Source organism: Ahaetulla prasina, chromosome 5, assembly GCF_028640845.1.
Source record: "Ahaetulla prasina isolate Xishuangbanna chromosome 5, ASM2864084v1, whole genome shotgun sequence".
NCBI lineage: Eukaryota > Metazoa > Chordata > Lepidosauria > Squamata > Colubridae > Ahaetulla > Ahaetulla prasina.
In genome coordinates this window covers 47,937,415-47,963,377 of record NC_080543.1, presented here as the reverse complement: position 1 = coordinate 47,963,377, position 25,963 = coordinate 47,937,415, and the positions used below count along the sequence as shown (strand labels likewise).

The window sequence follows — 25,963 nt, the reverse complement described above, 5'->3', positions numbered from 1 at the left end:
AACTAGATGTAGCTGTAAAAAGGACTTTCTTGTAAAAACTGCTGCCTACTCTGAAATCAGGGTATTTGATTTTGAATGACCCTCAAGATACTATTTAATTCAGCATAGTAAAACCAAAAGCAAACCAGAATTGATGACGGAAGCCTTCTGGAACTCAATTGCTTACCAATTGAAAGCCACTCCATCTTTCTGGGATTCAGCCTTAACTTAATCCAGATTTGAACTGCCTCCAGGCACTTGGAGAGCATTTTATCACATCAATGGCTGAAATGTATAGATTGAGATGTAAAGTGATATATCATTGTATTGATAATATTTGCCTCTATGTTAATGGATGATTTTAGCCAATATCTTCAAAGCAGTGTTAGAAAGGAGTGTATTACATTCTGTAGGACACACAATTAAGAAGCCTAGAACTGCAACCCTACTCACATGTTGCCATCACCTAAACTACTCCACTACCACGCAGCACAATGTGCTCCTCTTCTAGTTATGTTAGGGAGTTAAGAATACATTGCCATATGGCATTACTGAGGGATTAAACAGTACGAGGAAGGTTACTGTCATCTCATAGTCTACAAACAATTATATTTATAGTTAATAAGATATAGATAATCTATACAATTGTTTCGGACTAACGTATCTCAGATAACTTGGAAAACTGTGCTTCAGTCAACTCTTTCATATTTGTCTAGCTGGAATCTAATTCTGACAGGATCTGAGCAATCTTGTCTTCCAAATGCTTAGCAAATTCCGTGCAAAGGTCCATCGAATTATCTTCCTGCCCAATCATCCTTAGTAGAACCTGACTCAGAAAAGATTTGCTGGATGGTATTCTGCAGTTGAAATAAGTGTTGGTATTGTTGAGGCCCAAAATGAGCTCTTACCATGTCCAATTGAATTTTCTCCTATTATCTCATTCTATACACTGCTAGATTAATTTCAGGTATAATTTTGTCTAGGGTTTCATTACTTTCCTTTCCAGCACACAACCATAGCCTCAATAGAGCTATGCCAACCACAGTAGAACTAAGCCCAGTCCTGCTTGGGTGGTCCAATCTATTGCCTTCTATTTAACGCAGGGCAAATGATTGATATTCCTGTCTTTCCTGTTTACTCATGCAAAGAAAAAAATTGCAATTCTGAAAAATGTTTGAAAATGTTCTAAGAATAAAAATGATGGAGACTTACAAAGAATGGAATCAGAAAATATTAGCCACAATATCAACAATGTCAGTATCTGATTCTATTAATAGACTATGTCCAAAAGATGTTGAAGAAATAACACCTAGAATAAATTTTAGCTGACAAGATAGATGAAATTAAAGGGGATTTACAACTGACAAATGAAGGATGAGATAAGAGATGAAAAAAATAAAGATCCGTAACCTTTCCTGGTGTGAAATATCATTAAATTTTATACTTGTGATTAAAGTTGAACATCACTTTTATTTTTTTTTATTTCCCTTATTATCTTCTCTCTTTCTCTTCTTCCTTGCACTTTTTACTTTTTCCTATCCTTTTTTCCCCCAGTTGAGGATGCTTTACATATGTAAAGATATTAATTAAAAACTCTTTAAACAAATTAGTCATTTCAAACTTTAATGTAGCCATGATTTTTGTTTAAAGTTATTGTGTGTTGTCCCAAATTATTGGAACGGCTTATTTGTATCAATCAATCAATAAATAAATTATCTCCAGCAAGCATTCTACAGTAGCACAGAACTAGTACAATACTTAAATATTATATATAATGAATGTACGGATTACTGTGACATACATGTATTTAGAAAAAAATAAAATAAAGTAACAGTTATATAAAGAGTTGTAGCTACCACAATAAGTCAAAACCACTGTTTACAACTCAAATGACAGAGGAAAATGATATAAAGTTGTGCTCACTTAAGAGAAAGAGATGTTATCAAACTTTAATCTTTACAACCAAGCTTTAAGGTTTATAACAATATGCTGAATTCAAGGTATATTATTTAAAAACTGCAGGTACCAATCATAGACCTTTACAAATATAAAAATAAATATATATGAGTCATGCTGGCAAAGTGGTTAGAATACAGTAGTGCAGGTTAATTCTGCCCACAGCCAGGATTTCGATCCTCATAAGTTCAAGATTGATTTAGCTCCTATCCTTCCAAGGTCGGTAAAATGAGGACCCAGATTTTTGGGAGCAATATGCTTAATGTATAAACTGCTCAAAGTCTAAAGCACCACGGAGTACTATATAAATCTATGTGCTATTTCTACTGCTATATTCCTATTTGCACAAATCATGATGTACACTTAATTATTCCAATTAACAGAGAAAAATGCAAAGAGATTGTGGACTATCTAATCTAGATATCGCTTACCCTGTCCACGTACTGTGGATATTACTAATCCTATGCACATACTGTGGATATACCAGTACTTCAGTGTACAAATTTTTTACGGAATGTAGTAGTCACACTGATAATGTTTGCCAAATAATAATGCACATCTAACACAATATCATTTGCATGATGCTACTGCATGTGTAGATGAACTAGAGAGCTTAGAATAAACCTTAAACATGTAATTATTGAATAAATATGCCATTATTTAAATATATTATCAATGCAATTTTTCTAGAATGAATGACAAAATAACTGCTTTTACATTATTTCTACATTGTTTAGTACACATATACTTTGCCCAGTTTGCATTAGTTTGGCAAAATTCTAAAATATTTCAAAATTGTTTCATTATTATATCCAGATAACACAACATTGTTTCTTTATAATGGCAAAGGGGGTAGTGTTCAAAAACTTTTTTTTCTAAATGCATATATAGTCGCTTTGTAAATTATACTTGAAAATCAGGACTCTTTGATTTTACTGATTATTATCCTTTCACTTGATTAGATATATCCTCTGTTTTTATGCAAAGGAAATGATTCTAGTCAGTGCATTAACTATTTCTCATTCTATCTTAACATTAAAACAATAATTCTACTGTTTTCTATTTAAATAGCTGCCAAACAAAAAAGGAAAACAAAAGACTTACTTGCTACTTCCAATGATGCATTGTGACTCACAGCTTCACCAAGGTAATTCCTGGCTACACAGACATAAACTCCTTCATCAGGCCTACTTTTGCGGCCATGAACTATACGTAAGAAAAATAAAGATCCAGTCGGTAGCAACATCCGATGAGAACGAGGATCATCTTTATCAGTTTCAACCCTTTCTCCTCCTTTGTACCATTCAATCGTTGGAGCTGGCCTGCCTTCAGCCTTGCAGTTCAGTGTTGCTGGTTCTCCTTTAGAAACAATTAAATCCGAAGGATGTTCAATAATTCGAGGTGGGAAATCATCTTGACGAAGACGTGAACCTAAAAATGCAAATTATATTTTTAATTTCTACGAGTATTAAAATGTTCGAGCTTGGATTAAAACAAATTAACCACAAAGATGTATTGTATCCTTAGTGACCTTAAACAGTTAATAAGGATACCTAACAAGAATTGGCAACTTTTTAATACACAGGGACTCAACTGAATAATCAGAATCTGAGGGACATAGCAGGTCATTAGATGGTTCACAGCTAACCCATTCTCCGCAACCCCACTGCATTGAGAGGGTTTGAGGCCTCAATAAAAAATCAATAAAGTTCAGAGTCAAAGCAATATCTTCAATATATTAAGGGTGATGTATTGTCAACCCTATGGTCAGTTGTAATGTGGGTCATGTTGCAGTCTTACCGTATTTTTCGGAGTATAAAACGCACTGGAGTATAAGACGCACCTTAGTTTATGGGGAGGAAAATAAGAAAAAAAGCTGGTTGGCAGGTAGATTGGCCTCCTGGAATACCAGGATCATACCAGAAAATCAGCTGTTACTGGTGGTGAACTTTAGCAACAGGTTCCTTGGTTGTGAGTTCTATGCCTTGCTTTTTTTTGCTTTTTTTCCCTGCCTCTTGGAGGCTTCTTTTCTGAAGCTTCTTTTCTGGTGCTTTTTTCAGCCTCTGAAACTACATTTAGAGTATAAGATGCACTCAGATTTTCACCCTCTTTTTTTGGGGAAAAGGGTGAGTCTTATACTACGAAAAATATGGTTGTTCTATTGTGAAATATTTTATGTAGAAAATTTAAAGCAAAATAAATTTACTTAAATGATCCTTATTAATTTGTGAATTCATACATTTCTGTTTTCTCAAATAGAGAGCATGAAACAAAATATTTCTATATAGACTTAATAAACTTAAGGAATTTTTCCTTTCCTGTTTATGATTTCCCTTTATGTTTAGTTTATTTTAATCATTGCAATGTGTATAGTTTCTTACTATATTCTCTCTCTTTTGATGGTTTGTTATACTTTACTAATATAATTTAGGGGAGAAATGTTACAATCTTAATCATACTGTGTTTGTCAAGCAGCTTTAAGAGAAAGTTTATCAATTTGGAAGTCTGGTTTCAATCTGTATAGATTAAAAACAATGCAATTAAATACAAGATGTAAATTTAATTTCAGACAAGCAATAAATTATAGCGGTAGGCAATGAGATGCTCTACACAGAGATTGAAATAACCTTGTCATCAATATGAATGTGATGGTGTTCACACATTACACTAACAGATGATCTTTTCAAGAAACATTTTTGGTGTATTTCAATACCACACTAACACATGAATTGTGCTTTGCAAGCAAAATAGATTATAAATATTCTAAATCAAACCACAACTGTATGATGACTTAGCATAATTCATGAATTTAGATGACAAAGCAACAGAACATCGTGAAAAGTGAAGTTTAAAATGTCCAGATTGTATCAGATGCCTATCCTAGTCTCTAACATCGTATTACTTCTAAAATTGTAGATATATTTGGCAGACAAAACACTAAAATGTTTTAATATGAATGTCCATAATTATACATTTAAAAAATCAGCTTAATTTTATCCATTGTTGTATCAGCCTTTCTGGAAGTCAACTGAAACAAGATCTTAACAGTTCACCTATTCATAAGTTAATGAAGATTTTAGTTAGGGATCAGTTTCTTTATTCATCTGATTAACCTCATCAGATATAAATATGCAAATTAAAGGGGGGGGGGAAAGCAGAAAAGTTACTTTGCCAACCTATAAAGCTACATGCTTCTGGCTTAGTAGCAAGCAGATAAATATTTTAGTAATGCTTACTAGCAAATACTCAAGCCTTTTAATGTGCCATATTACAACTATTCTTCCAAAGCTGCTGCTACTATAAGGAAACTGCATTGAGCCTGAATAGCTACTCTGATTTGGAAACTGAATCCTGAAAGCTAATTGAAATCATTTAAGATAATGTTGCTCACCATGGACAAACAAAATGATGATACCCAATTTCTCTAACATACTACAATAGTTAAGACCTCAAAATCCCCAGTAACTCACTACCCTGATTCCCAATGCCAATGCAGCACTAGAATCTACACACAAGTCCCTGAATTTACTGCTGCAGTGTATTTGTGTATGTGTGTGTGTATTACTACCCTAATTTACTAATTATGCTTTACTTGAGTTTCTTTACTATTTTTATAAATGGTAACTATTGTGCTCCAGTAAAATTTGGTAATTTGGTATTTTATCAACAAAAATATTAATAATACAATTGGTCCACACCAATTAACATTGGATTTATGGTGGAGGAAGACTTTCATCTAGAGCAGGGGTATCAAACTCAAGACCTGCAGGCCGGATCCGGCCTGCGGGATGCTTAGATCTGGCTTGTGGGGCCGCCTTGGAAAAAGCGAAGGACCGGCCTGCGGCTCTGCTCCGTTTTGGAGCCAGTGGTGGGTTTCAAATTTTTTTACTACCGGTTCTGTGGGTATGGCTTGGTGGGTGTGGCAGCGGAAAGATCCTGTAAAATCTCCATTCCCACCCCACTCCAGGGGAAGGATCCTGCAAAATCCCCATTTCCTCCCAATCAGCTGGGACTTGGGAGGCAAAAAATAGATGGGGGCGGGGCTAGTCAGAATTTTTACTTCGGTTCTCCGAACTACTCAAAATTTCCACTACCGCTTCTCCAGAACTGATCAGAACCTGCTGAAACCCACCTCTGCCCAGCCCCGCCCAGGCCATCACAAGTGACCCCGACATGAGTGATGTTGAGCTGGCAATGCCCATCCTGGCCATGCCCACCCAGCTCCCTGAGGTCAAACAAAACTCTGATGCAGCCCTCAATGAAATTAAGCTCGACACCCTTAAACTAAAGCTTTGCTGTTTTTCTTCATTTTGTTGTGTAATTTCTCATTTTCTACAGAAAAGTTGCTGTTGTTAAATAAATTGTGCCTTATTTTAAACCCTTTTTGCCAGGGTTGTTAAGCGAATCCCTGCAGTTGTTAACTGAATCATGCAGTCATTAAGCAAATGTGATTTCCCCCATTGACTCTGCTCGCTGGAAGCTGGCTGGGAAGGTTACAAATGGTGACACATGACCCTGGGACAGTGTGGCTGTCATAAATATATCCTAGCTTCCAAGCACCCAAATTCTGATCACATGACCATGGGAATGTTGCAACAGTTGTGTGAAAAAGATCATGTTACTTTTTCAGTGCATTTTAACTTCAAATAGTCATTAAATGAAAGGTTGTAAGTTGGGTATAACAAAATAATTTCAATGTTGTATTTTGTATAGTCGCACAGTTGTATACATGTCAACCTGAAAAGAAGATCCAACTTGATCCTGAATAGATATATGCAGGTCTATGTTGACAGAAAAACTGCAAGTTTGTAAGTACTATAAATACTCAGTAAGCAACTGAAGTGATGAATATAACATAAAAGAAACAAAATCTGGTATGAATTAAAGGATTTTTCCATGGAGGAAAAGGCTAAAAGTACAATTTATTAATTCCTTTCCAGAAGCTTCTTCAAAAACATGTCATGTAGATACTGTTGAATTTTTCTGCTTGACTTCTATTCAAACATGCAGTGAAGGTGGGGTTTTGTGCGTGGTTTTCTACTGCATAATAGATACACCCATAGTTTACAGAGCTCTGGGTTATGTGAGTTATTATCTCCTGTGACAGAAAGCAGAAAAGCAAAATTTTAGGAGCAATTTTGCAGACACATTTATACTTTTAGAAAACAAAATATTTCAAACAGCCTTTTAAAGGATTAGTAACAAATCCCTAAAGGAATGTGGCCAACCTCAGTCATAGTGAAACTTTAAAGTTAACATTCCCAACATTCAAGAAGCATTAGAAAACTCCAGGTTAATGAGGCACTAAAGAATAAAAGGTGTGACCCTTCTGCAGGTAAATCAACATGATTATTCCCTAATGGAGTCTGTAATCTAAATGAACAGTCTAAAAAAATACTTTAAAACTTTCATTGTCACTGAGGAACTTGGAATGTAAACTGCACAAGCAGAGATGATCTTTCGTTTACCTATTACTTCCCCATAACATTTAACTGAAGCAATATTTTATTTATTTTATTACATTACTTTTAACTTAATTCTTCATTATTTCATTTCTTTTAAAATAGAAAAGGATATTTGGGAATACTTATCACTAAAATTCTACCTAGCCCAACATCCTCTTCTCTAGTACAAACTAAAATAATACAGCAGCCTACAAGCAGAAAATTAGTGGAATAGCAGCCATGGCATGGTATCTGCACTACTTCATAACTTGGTAGCCATGTCAACTGTAGAGTTAAAATGTTTAACTAGTAGAACATTGTGCTGCTGGTGGTCTTCTCTGAGGTAGTCCTCAAATAATAACCACAACTGGGACTGGGACTTCTCTTAGTAAGCAATATATCCATTAAATGAGTGGCACACAATTTTACAGCCATTTTTTCTCTGCTTGTTCAACATGGTTCTCAAGAAACTCCTCCCTGGGAAGATCACTACATTTATGAATATATAAATTAATTTTGTTTTTGATTAAAATGAATATTTTGTGAGTCAAAAAATAAACCTATGATGCAGTTACTAGACTGAAGATGGCAACTAAGAGTCAGTGCAACACAAGACAGACCTGATACAAGGCCTTTCAAATCAGGAGCAAACATGTAGAAAATTTAAGCACTTCCAAGTGAAATATTTCTGTATTGCAATAGCTTAAAGAATATGTCTGTTTGGGAAAAAAGTGCTATCTTCTCATAAACAGTACTTTATTTAACCAAAGACATGGTTTAAAGCAAGATTGCACCCCTGGGTTATACCATTGTTACTGGCAATAAGCAAAGTCAATGAGGAATTCAGCAAGAAGTCAAAGTTACATTATATCACATTTGACAACCATGGGTGATTCACTTAATGACTATAGCTGAAACTGACATTGTAAGGTTGATATAGTCACATGATGTTTTAATTCATGATGTTATTTGGCAAGGAATTCGTGAGTTGATAAATGAGGACTACCAGTTATATTCTTAATATTATTTAATATTATCATTATATTATTATTTTTTCCTATAACAATTTTGCTCCACTTTCTCTCATCTTTTCTAAAGATTAATCTGTTAGATGTTTCATCATACACTGGTTAACAGCTCATATTGTCAGTTTTCAGGGCAAGTCAGATATCCCTATCCTGAAGCTGTAAACCTCTCTTCCCAGACATGTGAGAAAAAAGCTACTGAACAATACTAGAAAAAGTGTTAAGAGGAGAAAAGCAGTTGGGATCCATCAAGGTTTTCATTTTGCCCATATTAAACCTAATAAGGTAGGCAAACATTCATGTTTAGATGTAAATATACAGTTATTTATTCATTTCATTCATCCAATCTAGATTCAATCAATCTAGGTTGAAATATAAAAATAACAATCCTCATAAACAGCAAACAGATGGCAATTCCAATCAACACGTAAACTACCATTCACTCAGCAGGGGCTTGAACATCCCAGCCCATAGCCTGGCAAAAGAGCCAGATATGAGGCCCAAAAGGCCCTTGAAACTAATGTGAGGGAAATATCACCAGTGAGGATTCACAATCCAAAATAGAAAAAAGAGGAATTGCTCAGAAGAATAAAAGAGGCAATAGCTGTGGCGGGAGTACCTGATGCTTCAAGACCATGAAGATACATTGCATACAAGACATAAGACCATTTCAGTTGACTATCTTGCCTGAACCACCACAACCACCCCACTGAAAGGCAATATGTAAATCAATGTGACTGAAAATGAATTTCTCCTGATACCAGGGAGGAAGGGAGGAAGGAAGGGAGGGAAGTGGGAATATCCACTGAATTCTATGGGATGTACTTCCATACAATTATAAAACCTCTTTCTTGGTTATTAATGGTTATAGGGATATATGTGGGAAACTGTTGATGTCATAATGCGAACAGAAAGCTATGTCAGCAAGTGTACTATGATTAGAGATTGTTTTCAGGCTAGATAGATAATTGAACTTGTTTTAAAATCTTGAATATGTTTTCCTAATAAAATTTATTTAATCCAATATCTATTTTGAATTTTTCTAATTATTCCATCATCTAATAGTGTAACAATAGTAGCAGCATAGCTCATCTGTTATGATGTTACACACACAAAAAAGTACCAAATTCTCACAGATGGAGGACCATGATTAACATTTTCAGGTATGATGGGACATATGCTACACTGTATGCATATCACAAACTGACCTAAATATGTAAATGACTTTTGGGGGAGTTGGGAGAAGCATTGAAACCATTTGTAGACAAAATCATTCTCATATATTTGAATTTCTGATATTTATTTATTTAAATCCCATCTTTATTATTTTTACCAATAACTCAAGATACCCACCTTCCTCCTCCTATTTTTCCCAAAACAGCAACCCTATGAGGTGATTTGGACTGAGATACAGTCACCTAAGGTCACCCAGCTGGCTCTCATAACTAAGTATGTACATTTCAAACATACATATGAACAGTTCATTTGGTGACCGTTCAAACATATAATATAAAGTGATTTATGACCATTTTTCACACTTATGAACGTTGAAGCATCCTCATAATCATGTGATTTACATTTGGGTGCTTGAAATTTGGTTCATATTTATGACAGTTGCAGTGTCCCGGGGTCATGTGATTCCCTTTTGCAACGTTCTGACAAGCAAACTCAATGGGGAAGCCAGATTCATTTAACAACCTTATTACTAACTTAACAACTGAACTGGTTCACTTAACAAATATAGCAAGAAAAGTCATAAAATGGGACAAAACTTATTTAACAAATGTCTCACTTAGCAACATAAATTTTGGTTTCAATTGTGGTCATAAGTTGAGGTCTACCGTATTATACCTATGAAATTCTATGTACACAGGTACAATTGCTTTAATATACTTGCTATAACAATCAAGGATTTGTAGTTATAGTCTGTTTCTAATATTTGCTTGATATTTGTTTCTGATATATGTTCTTACTCAAGAAACAAAACATGTTTTCCTTTTTACTCTATCCTGCTTTAGTTCACCAGAATTTATTTTAGCACCTAGCATATAATAAAATGAACAGAATTTAGTGACGACTCATATAAATAAAAATATGAACCTTTAGTGGTATATAGTATCAAGAATAGGAGTTCTAACAATAACCATCATTCAGATGTTATCAGTTACTTCTGAACTGTACTGAAGATAAAAGTAATGCAGAAATACTGCTCTGTTTAAATAAGTATTCATAAAACTAAGCAAGATCTGACCTCAATGCATACCGCCACTGAAAGAATTTACATTCTCACATCACAGTTTTCTAGAACAACAGAATAGTTAAAGGGTATTAACTGTAAAACGAGCTACTACCATTTCATTTTCTGTCCAGATTTCCTCAGGGTTTTCTTACTGCCAATTCAACATTGTCAACATATCACATTATACCAAAAATCTGCAGAGCACATTTAATTATCTGAATTTTTTCCCTTTTTGCATGCGCAGTTACCATCTGTGTAAAATATTGTGAACAGAGGAGCAACAACAATTGGGGGATAGCAGGGGGGAGCATTTTGCTAAAAAATGAACAGAGGTCATGGGAGTGGTTGCATTGCATAGACAGATGGTATCAAGACACCACTTTATTAGTCTAATTTGGCAGGGGAGGGATTATGGCTACTTTATAGAACCAAAACTTAGTATGTAACTTAAACAGAACACATTTAAAATATTGTGTTGCCATTTGATAGATTGCATCTCTTACCAATATCTTGTAAATCTAGCTATTATTCATTTCACTTTGTTTATAGCTTCCTCTATAGATGCTATTAGAAAATATGCTCTTAAAATATAAAGAAGAAATTAGACTCTGAAAAAACAGCTGAGCTCAACACATGATAAGACTAAATTTCATGTTTATTACAAAGCTGTGGTGCACAATTGTTCTGGAGTTTCTTGGATGATTTTTTTAAAAAAAAAACTATCTTTAAATTTTTAACAGAGATGACATAAAATTATGGAATTCCAAACAATTAACCTTAAGAGATGTGTCACCAGACTCTAGAGTGGTAATAGTTTACTGATTTAATTAATCCACACCAACATAAAGTAGTTTACATAGCATGTATTATAATTTATGTACTATATATATGAGCCATACCAGTTGAGACTGTTAAACTATGTTTTCTAAAGTATATGACCCAAACAACAAAAGATGCTAGAGGAATATAATATATAAAAAATGAGAAACTGAAAAAAAATTGACAGATTTTCTGTTAAATTAAGAATAAATCTGGTTCATTAATCAGTATGTTATGCAAAAAGTTTAAAAATTAGATATACTTTATTTAAAAAACTGGATTTCTCTATTTTGAAATTTTTAATATTCCATAGAAATGTTCCATAAATAAAACAATATTGTGATGAAATCTAAGTTTAACAATTCTGATGAGTCAATTTAACCAAATGAGAAAAAATATTTATAAAACCTTGAACTCTTAAACATGAAATGCTTACTGTTATTAACAGCATTAATATAAGACTACTACATTAAAATGTAGTGTACACTAAAATTTGAAATTTAAGCTTTAAATTTTATTGAATTAGTATTTTTGCTCATAAAAATAATTTCAGTAATATTAATTTTTACATTATTGATTTATAAAATTATCTATTTTAAACTGTACCTCAAACTAGGACCAACTTGATAATTAATCCACAGTTACTAATATTCTTACAAAGCATGGCCTGGGGACCCAATATTTTTAGAAAGAACAAGGCTGTGAATGACTGAAAGCAATACTTGTATAATAAGAAATGGCTCCTTTCCTTTCAGCAGAAAAACAGCAATATTACATATTACATATATTTTCCTTATCCTTATGTCTTCGTCATCATCATCTACTGCTGTTTTGAGTTAATCTATAAATCAAAGTGCTTCATATGATACATTGTTCCTAATTAAAAGCAGTATTTTGTCTTTGAAACAACACTGTGAACCTTATTTGAAGAACATTTTTTCCACTGGCAGGCCACAACCCACAAAACTAGAAGAAAATCCATTGCAAGCTTTTGGGAAAGGATGAAGCATTACTACTGGCTAACTAGTACATTATGTCTGCAAATGAAGCCAGATGTTTGTTCTAACATTTTATTTTATTTGCTGAACCGACTGCTATGGGAAGTAAAGAAGTATTTAAAATGAGCCTTTGTTCATTATATCAAATGTAAAGAATTTGGGAGGGGGGCAGGGGGGAAAAAAAGACACAGCATCATTATTTGCCACAGACTAAAGACAGGACCTGTCTCTCCTTGTGTTTTTTAAATCGTTCCAAAAGCAGATTGATTATGTGCCATCCAGTTGATGTCGACTCTTAGCAACCACATAGATAAACCTTTAAAAGCAAACACACAAAAACAGACTCCCCTATTTATTCAAATTCTTAACACTCCAGAACCTGTAAAAGTTGTTTATTCAAATACTAATATTCAGGGATGGATTTTTATGCACAACACTGGCACTGGTCAATTGATTTTATATATAACAACAGAGTTGGAAGGGACCTTGGAGGCCTTCTAGTCCAACCCCCTGCCCAGGCAGGAAACCCTACACCATCTCAGTCAGATGGTTATCCAACATTTTGAATGGTTTGTGGCTCAGTTATTTTTATCTGTACATGGAACAAAATTGGTTGGTGGGGCCAGAAATTGCTTTGATCCCTGGACAACATCTGCCACTGTTAACAGTTGAGGAAGATGAAAATAGTAGGGAAGATGGGTGGGTCAACTAGTAGGGTGGATAAGTAGTAAGACAGTGGACTGGTCACGGAAGAGAGAATATGCCATATTGAGTCATCACTGGCATGTAAAGAGATAATAGCAAGGAATGTTGCTATTGCACTGAGCCACCTATATATTGCACTGAGCCACCTTGAGAGATCTGGGAATTATATCAGAATGCTTTTTATAGACTATAGCTCAGCCTTTAATGCAGCGGTTCTCAACCTGTGGGTCAGGACCCCATTGGGGGTTGAATGACGATTTGCCAGGGGTCGCCTAAGACCATTGGAAATATGGGAAGTATACTTGCGAGTCGAAGAATCGCGCTCCAATGGTTGACTCCACAAGCCAGCTGCAGGCTCTTCAAATCGTTAGCCGAATTCGGCTTCAGGCGCAATGAATTAAAAAAAGAGAGAAATCTTTGCTCTGATGTCTCCCTCTCAAGCCAGCTGAAATCACTCCCAATCGCTAGCCTAATCTGGCTTCAGGCGCAATAAACTTAATAGGGGAGGAGTCTCCGCTTTAATGCCTCCGTCCTCAAGGCAATCGCAAGCAGTTCAGATCGCTAGCCAATACGGCTTCAGGCGTGATAAATTCAAAACGAAAATAATTTTACGATTGGGGTCGCCACATCGTGGGGAATTGTATTAAACGGGTCGCAGCACTATAAAGGTTGAGAACCACTGCTTTAATGCCATCTTACCAGGCATTCTCATTGAAAAACTGACTGATCTGAATTTCCCTCCCCTTATTTGTGGTTGGATAAAAGACTTCCTGATGGATCATCCACAAACAATAAGGGTTGGTTCAGGGGTGAAATGTAAAATTTGTTACTACCGGTTCTGTGGGTGTGGCTTGTTGGTGGGGGTAATGTGACTGGGTGCGTGTGGCCAACTTTTTTTTTTAACTTTTAAAAGCATTTTTTCTACAACCTCTTTGGCAGAAGAGGTTGTAAAAAAATGCTTTTTAAAAGCCTGTGATCCCAGCTGAGTTGCCTGATCGCTAGAACCTTTAAAAGAATTTTTTTACAACCTCTTCGGTTGAACAGGTTGTAGAAAAAATGCTTTTAAAGGGTTCTGACAATCCAAGCTGAGCTGCATGATCATCAGAGGCTTTTTTTTTACTTTTAAAAGCATTTTGTCAGCCGAAGAAAAAATGCTTTTAACAGTAAAAAACAAATAACCTTCTGATGATCGCACAACTCAGCTGGGGCGGGGGGGGGCGGGGATTTTTGCTACCGGTTCTCTGAACCACACGCCACCATTGCTACCGGATCAGGCGATCCGGTCCAAACCAGGAGCATTTCATCCCTGGGTTGGTTCCTTTACATCTTCGACCCTGAAGCTCAGCATAGACTCCCCTCAGAGCTGTGTGTTTAGCCCCTATCTTTACTCGCTGTATACACATGACTGTATATCCTCTGAACCATCCAACCGCATAATAAAGTTTGCAGATGACACAATGGTGCTGGGTCTCATAACTGGAGGGGACGAATCAGCATACAGGGAAGAAGGTATCCACATGGTGCTCAAAAAACAACTTACATTTAAATACTAGTAAGACAAAGGAGATGATGCTAGATTTCTGAAAGCACAGAGGAACCTGCTCCACTGTATATCAAGGGGGGCTGTGTGGAAAGGGTTTCCTCTTTTAAATTCTTGGGAATGCTTATTAGTCAAAATCTCACCTGGAAAGACAACACGTCCCTGGTGATTGGCAAGGCCCAACAAAGACTTCATTTCCTTAGAGTCCTGCGAAAAAATCAGGTGGAACAATGGCTGATGACCTCTTTCTATTGGTCCAGGATAAAAAGTGTCCTCATATACTGCATTACAGTATGGTATGCTGGTTTAACTGCTGCGGACAGGAAGGCACTACAAAGAGTGATCAATTCGGCACAAGAAACCATTGGTTGCCCTCTAACACCACTGGATGAGATTGTCAGGTCTCGCTGCTTTAGCAGACTAAGGAAGATAATCAGAGATGATTCACACCTTGTTCAGTGTCTCTTCGCACTTCTACCATTGGGCAGAAGACATCGAAGCATAGCCAGCCGAACAAATAGATTTAAAAATAGTTTCTATCCTTGGGCTATCAGACTCTTAAACACAATCACAATCATTCCATGCACATGCAGATACGTATGACTAAGTTTTCCTTTTTTTTCTCCCCCACCCCCCATTACTTACATAGGGTTTATTCTTTATACTATTTATGTTGTTTGTATTTTTTGTCATGGATTGCACCAGTGAGATAAAACCAATTTTGTTGTATTCATGATGTACAATGACAATAAAGGCTATACTATACTATTTTTTTGGAACAAAAAATACAGACACTGAGGTGGATGGGATACGCCATTTTGAAATTGGTGGCATCACTGGTTTAAGAGAAGCATGGAAAGTGATGAAGAGATTAAGAAATGGTGGACCAATATATGTGCCATGTTGAAAAGAAAGGAGAGGGGGAAATTGGTTCAACTTTTCTCTATCTGCCTCATAAAATAATTCCAGACTCACTCAGAATTGTTCCAGATTTCTGCTTTGTTTGATCTGAAACACTTTGGTAGAACTGTAAGAATCTGATGATTGTTTGTTTGCTTCAATTTAAAACAACATGTATTTTTATTAGCAATTCAGTTGATTGTTATAGATATCACGAATTAGCTTTGAAAAATAAACAAACAAAAATAAAACAACAGATTATAGGTTTTTCATACACTAATAGATTTTATCACCTTGTATGATAAAACTTGCAGAATAAACCTTATTTCTAGTTAATACAATAGATAGGAACAATCTTCCTATGCAGGAAGGAGCTTTTTGACTATTCCAGTAAATTTCTTATTATTTAGTACTTAATAACTGTTGTCCTATTTCAGCAGTAAGGGGAAGATGTCCTACTTATAATTATTCCACATTTTAGAATTTCAAAGCAATGGATCAGACAAAAGAGATAAAAAAAATCTGGTATACAGATACTTAATTAAAAAGCATCCAATACTTAGCTGTGCTTCCTGTGCAAAAAAGGTTATTTGTAACATATGGTTGTCTAGCCAAACTGTTCCACAATATACCAAAATCCAATTAATTATATAAACTACACTGTAAATTGTATATTTGCATGTTAGATTAACATAATGTGCTAGCTTTCAGTTAATTATCAGAAAAGACCAAATGGTCATGAAAATGAACAACTTGGACACTTAATTTGCTTTATTCAATAAATTAAAGGCAAAAAATTGTTACATATGAATTCTATTCATATGTATTGAGATTCTAAAATATTTTAACATATAATATTTTCATGAATAATTAGCAATACTCAGTCCTGAATCTCCTATATAGTTTTGTAATTGTAATTTAGCCAAACATGTTTATAAATTTTAAAGAGCTTTCTCTAAATAGTTCTTATTCATTTACTATAAGAGCAATGATATTATTTCATGTCAGCTCATTTAACTTTAAGAATAAACTACCTTTGTATGCAAGAAAATAAGAATTTAGAGTTAAAGACACATAATTTCTAATATTTACATGCACACAAGTAGATTCTTAATGCATTTATTAAATGCTAGATTCCTCTGATTCAGCTTTCCACTTAAATATCTTTGACAATTCTCATTCCTGTAGTTGTGCATAAGGCTTTATATTAACTTTTCTTCCTAGATAGGTATTGCTATTTTTATTGCTACATTGCTATTTCCTAAAGCCCAGATCTCTTTCAAATTGTATAAGAAACTATTTTATTAACATTCCAAGATACTATGATTTCTTTTAGAAAGAATAAGCTAAAAATCAGTGAGTGGGTTTTTTTTCACTGTGGCTGACCTTGAACCAAGATTTCCCCAGTCCTTGTCACACGTCAATTGCTATACAAACTTCCTTATGAATAGAAATGGCCAGCCATCAAGCCAGTGTGTGTGTGTGTGTGTGTGTGTGTGTGTGTGTGTGTGTGTGTGTGTGTGTGTTAGAGAGAGAGAGAGAGAGAGAGAGAGAGAGAGAGAGAGAGAGAGAGAGAGAGAATGTATGTATGTATGTAATTTTAAAACATAATTAAAACAAAATGCTTTCACTGATCAGTATTGAGGTTAATGTCTTGTTGTTGCTAATGTGTAAGCTACTTTAATCAAAAAAGCTCACAGCTTCCCATATAAATCCATGAGAGGCTATATGGTTTTATTCCTACCGCTAGCAAGAGCCCTACTAATTGCACCAGCAAGCATGGTATTATTACAAAAAAGACCCATTCTTCAGAGTAGCTGAACCTTGGAATGGAGAAGAAATGAGGAACAATGTATCAAAGCAGTCAAATACAACTTGACATGGGGGTTGGGAAATAAAAGAATAGATGACTTCAAAAGAGAGTTTCATTATAAAAAGGCAACACTTTGGGCAAAACATTGTAATTTTTAAATCATGCAAGTAAAAATAGAAATTTATTATATTGTTTTCATCTTGACTGAATGAATATAATTTGATTAAGAACTACATTAAGCATTTACTTTACTATTCCATTTACCCATTAAAATTCAAAGATCTAAGTTATGTAAACTCTGTGCCACAACTGCAAAGGTTAAACACAAAATATCTACATTTTTCCAATGGCATTTAAATGCATTAAATTACGATCAGATCTTTCTAATGTTAAGATTGTATTTTTTAACAGATAAACAGAATGCTTTAAAATGCTTTCAATTTTAAGTATTAAATATGCCAGTAATCAGAATTCAAATGTTTGAAATATGCAAACATTATTTTTATCCAACTGGTAAAAATGCCTGCTGTTGTTACAGAGTATGGTTACATCATATTTTAATATAATTTATCAGTACCAGATTGTGCAAGTACAACTGGTAAAATAAAGTTACTTTAGATTTTAACTGTTAACTGTGCTTAGAACAATATTTACTGTCATTTCAAATTTGAATACTGTGAGAACTTTCCAGTTTAAAATTGGAGAAATGCTACAAAAATAAAAAAGTGACATTTAAATAGTGCAATATAATGAATTATTCTCGAATATATATGGTAAAATTTCTTCCCATAAACCTGCAAATTCAAATAATCATACAACAAATTAATAAAAATAAGAAAAGTGCAGCAATAAAGTACAGTAAAAATGTAAAAAAAAAATCAAAAATAGCCTATGTACTTGTTTATGCATATGTGAATGGACATACTGTAAATTGCTTTTCTGAAACAAGACAGCATTAAACGGAATCCTGTATTCAATTCAAAAATTGCACAGTTAAAGTGTCATTAAATGTGAGAGATGATTCCATTGAGGACCTGTATACTGCACGAATCAAGAAGAGGGCCGTGAAAATATTTACAGATCCCTCACATCCAGGACATAAACTGTTTCAACTCCTACCCTCAAAACGACGCTATAAAGCACTGCACACCAGAACAACTAGACACAAAAACAGTTTTTTCCCGAAGGGCATCACTCTGCTAAACAAATAATTCCTCCAACACTGTCAAACTATTTACTAAATCTGCACTACTATTAATCTTCTCATCGTTCCCATCACCAATCTCTTTCCACTTATGACTGTATGACTGTAACTTTGTTGCTGGCAATCCTTATGATTTGTATTGATATATTGACCATCATTTGTGTTGTAAATGTTGTACCTTGATGAATGTATCTTTTCTTTTATGTACACTGAGAGCATATGCACCAAGACAAATTCCTTGTGTGTCCAATCACATTTGGCTAATAAAAAATTCTATTCTATTCTATTCTATTCTATTGTATTCTATTCTATTCTATTCTATTACTGTGGGCAGGACTTACAGATGAAACCAGTTAAGTTTAAAACATTTTAACAGCTGTTAAACATTTGGCAAAAATGTTTTTAAGATACTTAAGTCTTCAAAAAGGTATTAATTTAAATCAAATTGCCATTGATAACTTTTTATCTACAGTTGGTCTTCAACTTACAACTACAATTGGGATCACAATTTCCATTTTAAGTAAGTTAAGTAAGTTATTCCTGATTTTGCAACTTTTTTGCCATGGTTTTTAAGTGAATTACTGCAGATATTAAGTGAAACATGTGTTTGTTAAGCAAATCTGGCTTCTCCCATTACTTATTGGAAGCCTGCTGGGAAGGTTGGAAATGGTGATCAGGTGATCCTGGAAGACATTATCCAACAAGTTATGATATACTCAGATATTTGGCAACCAGTATGATTAGTCAATGATACTGGTTACCTAGTACCTGAGTTTTGAACATGTGATCACAGGGATGCTGCAACAATGTAAGTTCAAGAAGCAGTCGTAAGTCATTTTTAATGCCATTGTAACTTCAGATAGTTGCTAAATGAATGGTTGTAAGTCAAGGATTACCTGCACTTCTAAACATACCAATTGATTGCTAACATATAGTAATTTACAACTGAATAAACACTTCAAAAATGGCAGTACTGAGACTGACTGGTTGGCGTCGCAGTGGGACAGTTATGGGATAGCGGAGCTCCATTGAGTTTCGCAAAACCCAACAGATACCTGCCTCCTAGGAAACCCTATGGGGCCAAAGCCACCCTGAAGATGAAGAAAGAAGGGACACTTTGTAGATTGCGAGGAAACAGGAATTTCCTCATTTGATCTAAAGAAACCCTCCAGATCGGCAACAAAGACGATGGCCATTTTGGCAAGACCGAAGCTGTGACAATAAGATAAGAAGATTATGAGTTGGAGCAGTTTGTGGACAGAGGAGAGAAACTGGATGAGACAACTTTCAACTTCTATACTAGAGACTTAAAACCCAAATAAAAGCATTCTTAAAAAAAGATTCTTCAAAACTAAGAAAGTGGCGATTTAATACCTGGAGAAAGATTATGCCCAGAAGTGAAACAAATTTTTGATTCTGAAGCTTTAAAATATAGAAAGCCTGGACTAGAACTGGTAGTACTATGAAAAATTATTTAAATTATGGATAACACCTTTTGATTATTGGAAGAAATTGTATAAAGAAAAAAAGAATATTTTCCCCCTCAAATTTTCTTTCTGACAGTAAGCTGTTTAACATTGGAACCTTGATTGGGAGTGCCACCTACTGTCGAAAGAATATATTATACTAGAACACAATGGGAAATGACCTTAACAGTGTGATAATATAAGGAAAATAAAGACAACAAAGAAAATAATGAAAGGCAACAACACCTGAAAGGCCTTTTTATTTTGGTTTCATATCTACTGGTATTTTGGTGGCTTGGAAGTCCTGAGTGAGCCTTTTGAAGACCTCTAAGGCAAGGTGGATTATAATTAACAGGAAGCACCTTTGAAATTGAATATTTGATTTTGTGAATTAAAGACATTTGGGGAAATTTGGTGGGCCAATTTGGATTATTAAGATTATTTGAGGCGAAAAGGAAAAAAGAAAGAAGAAAAATCAAATAAGACTTAAAATTTGGGAAATTTAGAGGGTATAAATTGAAAATTTAAATTTAGGAGATTTCAAGGAACAGTTCCAGGACTGTGTAAATTCTATTAACATTGGCATTTTTGGTGTCTCCAAGCAATTGGGATATTGGCATCTTGGTGTAATATTAAATTACTATTAATTCATTGTATAAGATGTTTCAATAGGGGAAAACAAATATGGTTTATAAAGAAATATTACTGATGTTTCAATGCATTCGGGAAAATATGACAAGGAATCATGGGGAGATGATGGAATTAATGCAGGATAAAGACTAGAAAACCTACAGCAAATAATAATAAAAGATGAACAAAAAATTCAGAAAATAGAGGAGAAACCAGAAGGAGCTGAGGAAAGAATAGAAGAGATAAAGCTAAAAATGATATAAGTGGAGAAAGATATGGAGGAGATAGTAGTAATACTTAAAATGAAACAGACAGACTTCAAAATATAGAAGAGATTTCAAAATATAGAAGAGAATAATGAGAAAGTTCTCTTAAAAATGATGAAAGAACTATGGATGGGTACTTTAGAGATCCAACAACAATGATAGATGTGGCAGATGAAATATTAAGATTAAATAAATGTGATGTAAGGGGCTACAAGATCCCAAGGGCGAAGAATGAAAGATTTACCAAAAAACCAATAAGAATTGAAATTCTAAAAAGAGCAATTGATGACAGATAGAATACTTCCTAATAGGGTGGCTATTTTATTAAGAGGTAGAAAAAAGATGTAAAAGTTTGAAATAGGAAAAATAGTCATCACATCATTAAAAGTTAAACAATTATGATTATGTATATCTAAAATTATTACTATTATTATTACTGTGTGTGTAAAATATATCGACCCAGACAATACTTTGTCCACCTATGGATGTTAAAAAAAAACTATAAATAAAATTATTTTTAAAAATGACAGTAATGTAAATCTAATTTTTTTTTATTTTAAGCATCAGAAATCTTCAGCAATAGAGCACTTAAAATATTCACTTCATTCTTCTATTCCATTCCACCTTTGCCCTGCCAGACCTCTATAAACTTTCCCCCCCTCTGTCTCTGTCAACCAACTACTTCTATTCTTGGTTCAAGTTCATTATTACCTACATAGCATATTATCTTGTGTTGAATCACTTTTGAAGTATAATGTTATCCTATGCTAAATGCACTTTAGCCAACATTAAGTATGTTTATCACCTGGGATTCACTTTGTAAAATTGAAAAAGTATTAAAAACCTTTCTTCTTTCACCATTTCATTATAGTATCATATAATAATACATTCCGCTTGTTGGAAATATTTCAAAGGTTTTAGAAATCATGAAGGTCCATAAAACAACAAGAACAGTCTACTTAATATGTTATTTAGTCCTTTGAGATTAACTGTTGCGGTGAACACACATTTCAGTAAAATATGACCTGACCAAAAAGATTGTTTTAATTTCTCCTGTCATTAGACAGGAAGACTATTGGGAAGTTAGATGGATGGTCTAAAGGGATTGGTAACTAATCAAAGATTTCAAAAATAGGAAATTATTCTTTCTCAAATTAAATTTGAGATTTGACATCTCAAATCAGACATTTCTGACTACCGTCCCAGCAATAGGATAGTTCCTATCATCTTTTCCTTTATACTCTGTACCTAGGCATATTTTAATTATTTATTAATTACAGAAACAGTAGTATGAACCACAAAATTCAGATTTTACAGGGCATACTCAACACAGTATCCAGTCAAAACTATATTCACATTGAACTAATATGAAAAATATTATTGACTCACCCAATAGACTCATACAATCATCTTCTAGTACAGGGGTGTCAAACTGGTGGCCCACGGGCCAGGTGCATCACACACAGGCCGCACCCACCCTGGCTCCGCAAAAGCAAAAAATGTCACAATACATCACGTGATGTCATGTGATGCTATCGAGTTTGACACCCATGATCTAGTACTTCAAAAAATACAATTACAAGGCTGACATTGACATTTAAATAATACCACATATTATACCACTTTCTCTATTAACTTGTCACTGCCTTAACCCAATATTCACTGGAGGATGCACAGAAGACTGAAATCAGATATGGTTACAGCCAAACTTCAAAGCTCCATCTCCTAGTTTTGTTTGGCTATTCCATGCTTTCATCTTGAGCCATAATATCAAATTTTCCATTAATTTTCAGCAGGAGGGAACTAGCTGGCAGTTTCCAAAAGAACAGGGAGGAAGGTTTAATTTATTTTCTCACTCCTGTCTTCTTCTTTGGCTCGGCAATCTTTTAGCATAAGCAAGCAATTTGTACATAAAGTTCACAGTTCTGTCTGCCCCCGATAGATCATTCTGTCCTCTGTGACCAGAGATTAAGATATCACTACTTGGCTAGATAGATATGAGATGGAGAAGAGTTCATTGTGTAGTCTGGTTGCTGAATTGTCTGCTTTGCCACCAGCTAGTCTACCCAGTCCAAACTGGAAGCTAGGAAAACATTGAAAGTACTGCAACATGTGGTTGGTTACTGTTCCTTTGGGTATCTCGTAACTTGTGCAGTTCATTTCTTAACGATATACACAATTATACGAACACTGCAGTTTTATTTCATAGATCCATGTCATTGGAAAATGTAATTTTGTCTAAATCAAATCAAAACAGCATTCCATATTAACACATTACCAGAATGACAATTCAGCCTCCACTTTAAAACTTACTTCCTATGGGCAACTAGTCCTTTCCCACTCTACTTGATGATTGAGGCAATTATAAATATTTACTCAAAGTTTGTTCAAATGGTCCTGTTCCAAAAAAAACATTAGTATAATAGCTGAGAAAAATAATTCATTAAATGCTAGCTAAATGTAAGCACATACAATTGCATTTAAGTGTTATTTTTCAAAGAGTAAAAGTTGTAGAAAGCTCAAACTTGCTGTATACATGTAGGCCTCACTCTGTAAAAGTAATTGGGATTGGCATTTCTGTCACCGAGTGTTAGGGTGATAGAGTCATAAAGCACAACATTGTGTGACTACACTGTTCTGCAACACATATTCCGGCATTTCTGGTTTCTATTGTTAAATGAATCCTACGCCATTGTTAAACGAAGACATCATGTGATTCTTCAACATTTATGACTTCTGCTGGCTTCCCATTGACTTTGCTTGTGGGAAATCAGCAAAGAAAGTCACAAATGACAATCATGTGACTGTGGAACCCTGTGACATTATAATTGTGAAACAAATGCCAAACACCTGAATCGTAATTACATGGCACAGGGACAGTGTGACCAATATAAGACTAAATGGTACCAGTCATATGGTACCATTCAGTAATGGATTCTACTTACATTCGCTACCGGTTTGGAATGTGAGCGTGCGTGCACTTCGCTCATGTGTGGCGCTTCTGCGCATGCGCAGAGCATCTGTGATGGCGTCTGGGCAGGTGGCCTGAGTGTCCTGCTGCCACTACTGGTTTGCCCGGACCGGGACAAACCGATAGAAATCCACCACTGGTACCATTCATTCTGCCTAATCATAAATGCAAAGAGTCTCTAAATGAGTGGTTGTTAAATGAGAACCAATAGTAATTTCAGACAATATGGACAAAAGAGTTGTAAACACATCATTTCTAAACACATCATTTAATTAATTCATTGCAACTACCCTAATACAGCTGAAACTTACGTTTTACTGTATGACTATAAGAAATTGTATTATGAATATTTATCTCAGAAATTGAATGACACTGTAACACATCATAAATTTAAGGTAACTTTTCTAAACCTTAAGCTGCCACAGGAGATTGGTATTAACTACTGTTTTAGCATTTAGAATTATTTTAGATAATATATAAAAATTAGCTCAGCAATGGATTCAAGATTTTTGAAATTTGCTTTTTATATCTTTTTAAATTGTATTGTTTCTATGTTTTGAACTTGTTGTACACCCCATTGATGTGTGTGAGATGACCAGCTACATACATCCAAACAATAACTAAATAACAATACATTTAACATAAAAAAATCTCATTCATTTACAAAGAAAATGTAAATTAAGGCAAAAAATGATAAACCATGCATGAGAAGACTTTCATGCATTTTATTGATTATTTAATAAGAAAGATTTAATGTGCTTTCCTCCATTACTAAGCCATTCATCTAACCTGTTAGCTTACTGTGTAATTTCATGTTTTTCTATATTATTTCAAGAAATCAAATTCAAAAAGCAATTAACAGGCATATAAATTTACATTTATCTTTGAATTCCTTAGTGATAAGGAATACAAACTCATTCTAAATGTGTAGTTATAACTCCCTCCTAAATATTTTTTTAATGATATAAATGTGAGAATTATATTTTTAATGTTTTTATCTATGTGAAATTTAAGAAAGTAAATAGAGTGTCAACTCTATTTCAAGACTACCCAATTTTCACCTTTCTCTCATTACAAATATAATGGAGGGAAGAAAACAAGAGTTTCTTTGTTTGTGTACATTAGCTCAAAGCTGTAAAAGTCGTTCAGTGGAACTTTACTATGTTTTCACCTTTCTTTGCTTGTAACAACATTCTAGTCTCTAAAATTACATGGAGTGCAGCCAGACTAAGGTAATCACCCTTCACTCTTGATTCATGAGCTAGGAGAAACTGCTTTCTTTGTATTACAGTAAAGAGGTAATTTCCTCAATTTATTACTTTTCTTCTTTTAAAAATAAATCTGGTAAAGAAAAAAAAATATTATATATACTGTACATCCTGAAAACTAAAAATTGTCCTATCCAAAATTCCCATTTTCCAAGATAAATATTTCATATAAGAAACAAAGTAATGGCATTACTATTAAGCAAAACAGCAAAAAAAACCTCATTGCTATCAGTTAAGAATCATTTTAGTAAAAAAATATTTAAATATAAAAAATATTTTAATACATTTTATGTATCATATTTCTAAACCACTATTAATGTATGGAACACCTTCCTCCATTTTTATTCTCATAAAAATTCTGGTTGGGCTAAAATACAGTGACACATTAAAGTCTTTCAGTAATCTTCCTTAGATTTGGACAACTACAGAATGATTTTTTTAAAAAATCATTTACCAGCCATTTATTTGGTAAAAAATTATCTGTGTATTCCCACAATGAAGTTGCAATATTCTTTAAAATTAGATAGTATCAGTAAATTACATTTTTAAAAAGCCTTTTGTCATAGTGACATTGGACATAAAAACAAACAATTGTTGGTAACTCTACCTTACTAATCTACTCTTTGTACTGAAATATTTGTTAAAAACAAGATAGTAATCCATATTCACTCTAACTATATGGAAACATCATATGGAACCCAGATGCATTAAGACAGAACTTTGAGTTCAAAGCTTTATTT

General features: G+C 34.2%; 1 protein-coding gene across 4 annotated transcripts in view; it reads right to left on the bottom strand.

Annotated features, from left to right (window-relative positions):
- ROBO1 (roundabout guidance receptor 1) overlaps positions 1–25,963 on the bottom strand; it is a 266,683-nt gene that overhangs the window by 226,190 nt on the left and 14,530 nt on the right. For all 4 annotated transcript variants that reach the window (XM_058184557.1, XM_058184556.1, XM_058184554.1 and 1 more), the window contains exon 2: positions 3,040–3,366. In XM_058184557.1, the coding sequence (XP_058040540.1) occupies positions 3,040–3,366 (327 nt within the window). The remainder of the gene's footprint in view (positions 1–3,039; positions 3,367–25,963) is intronic.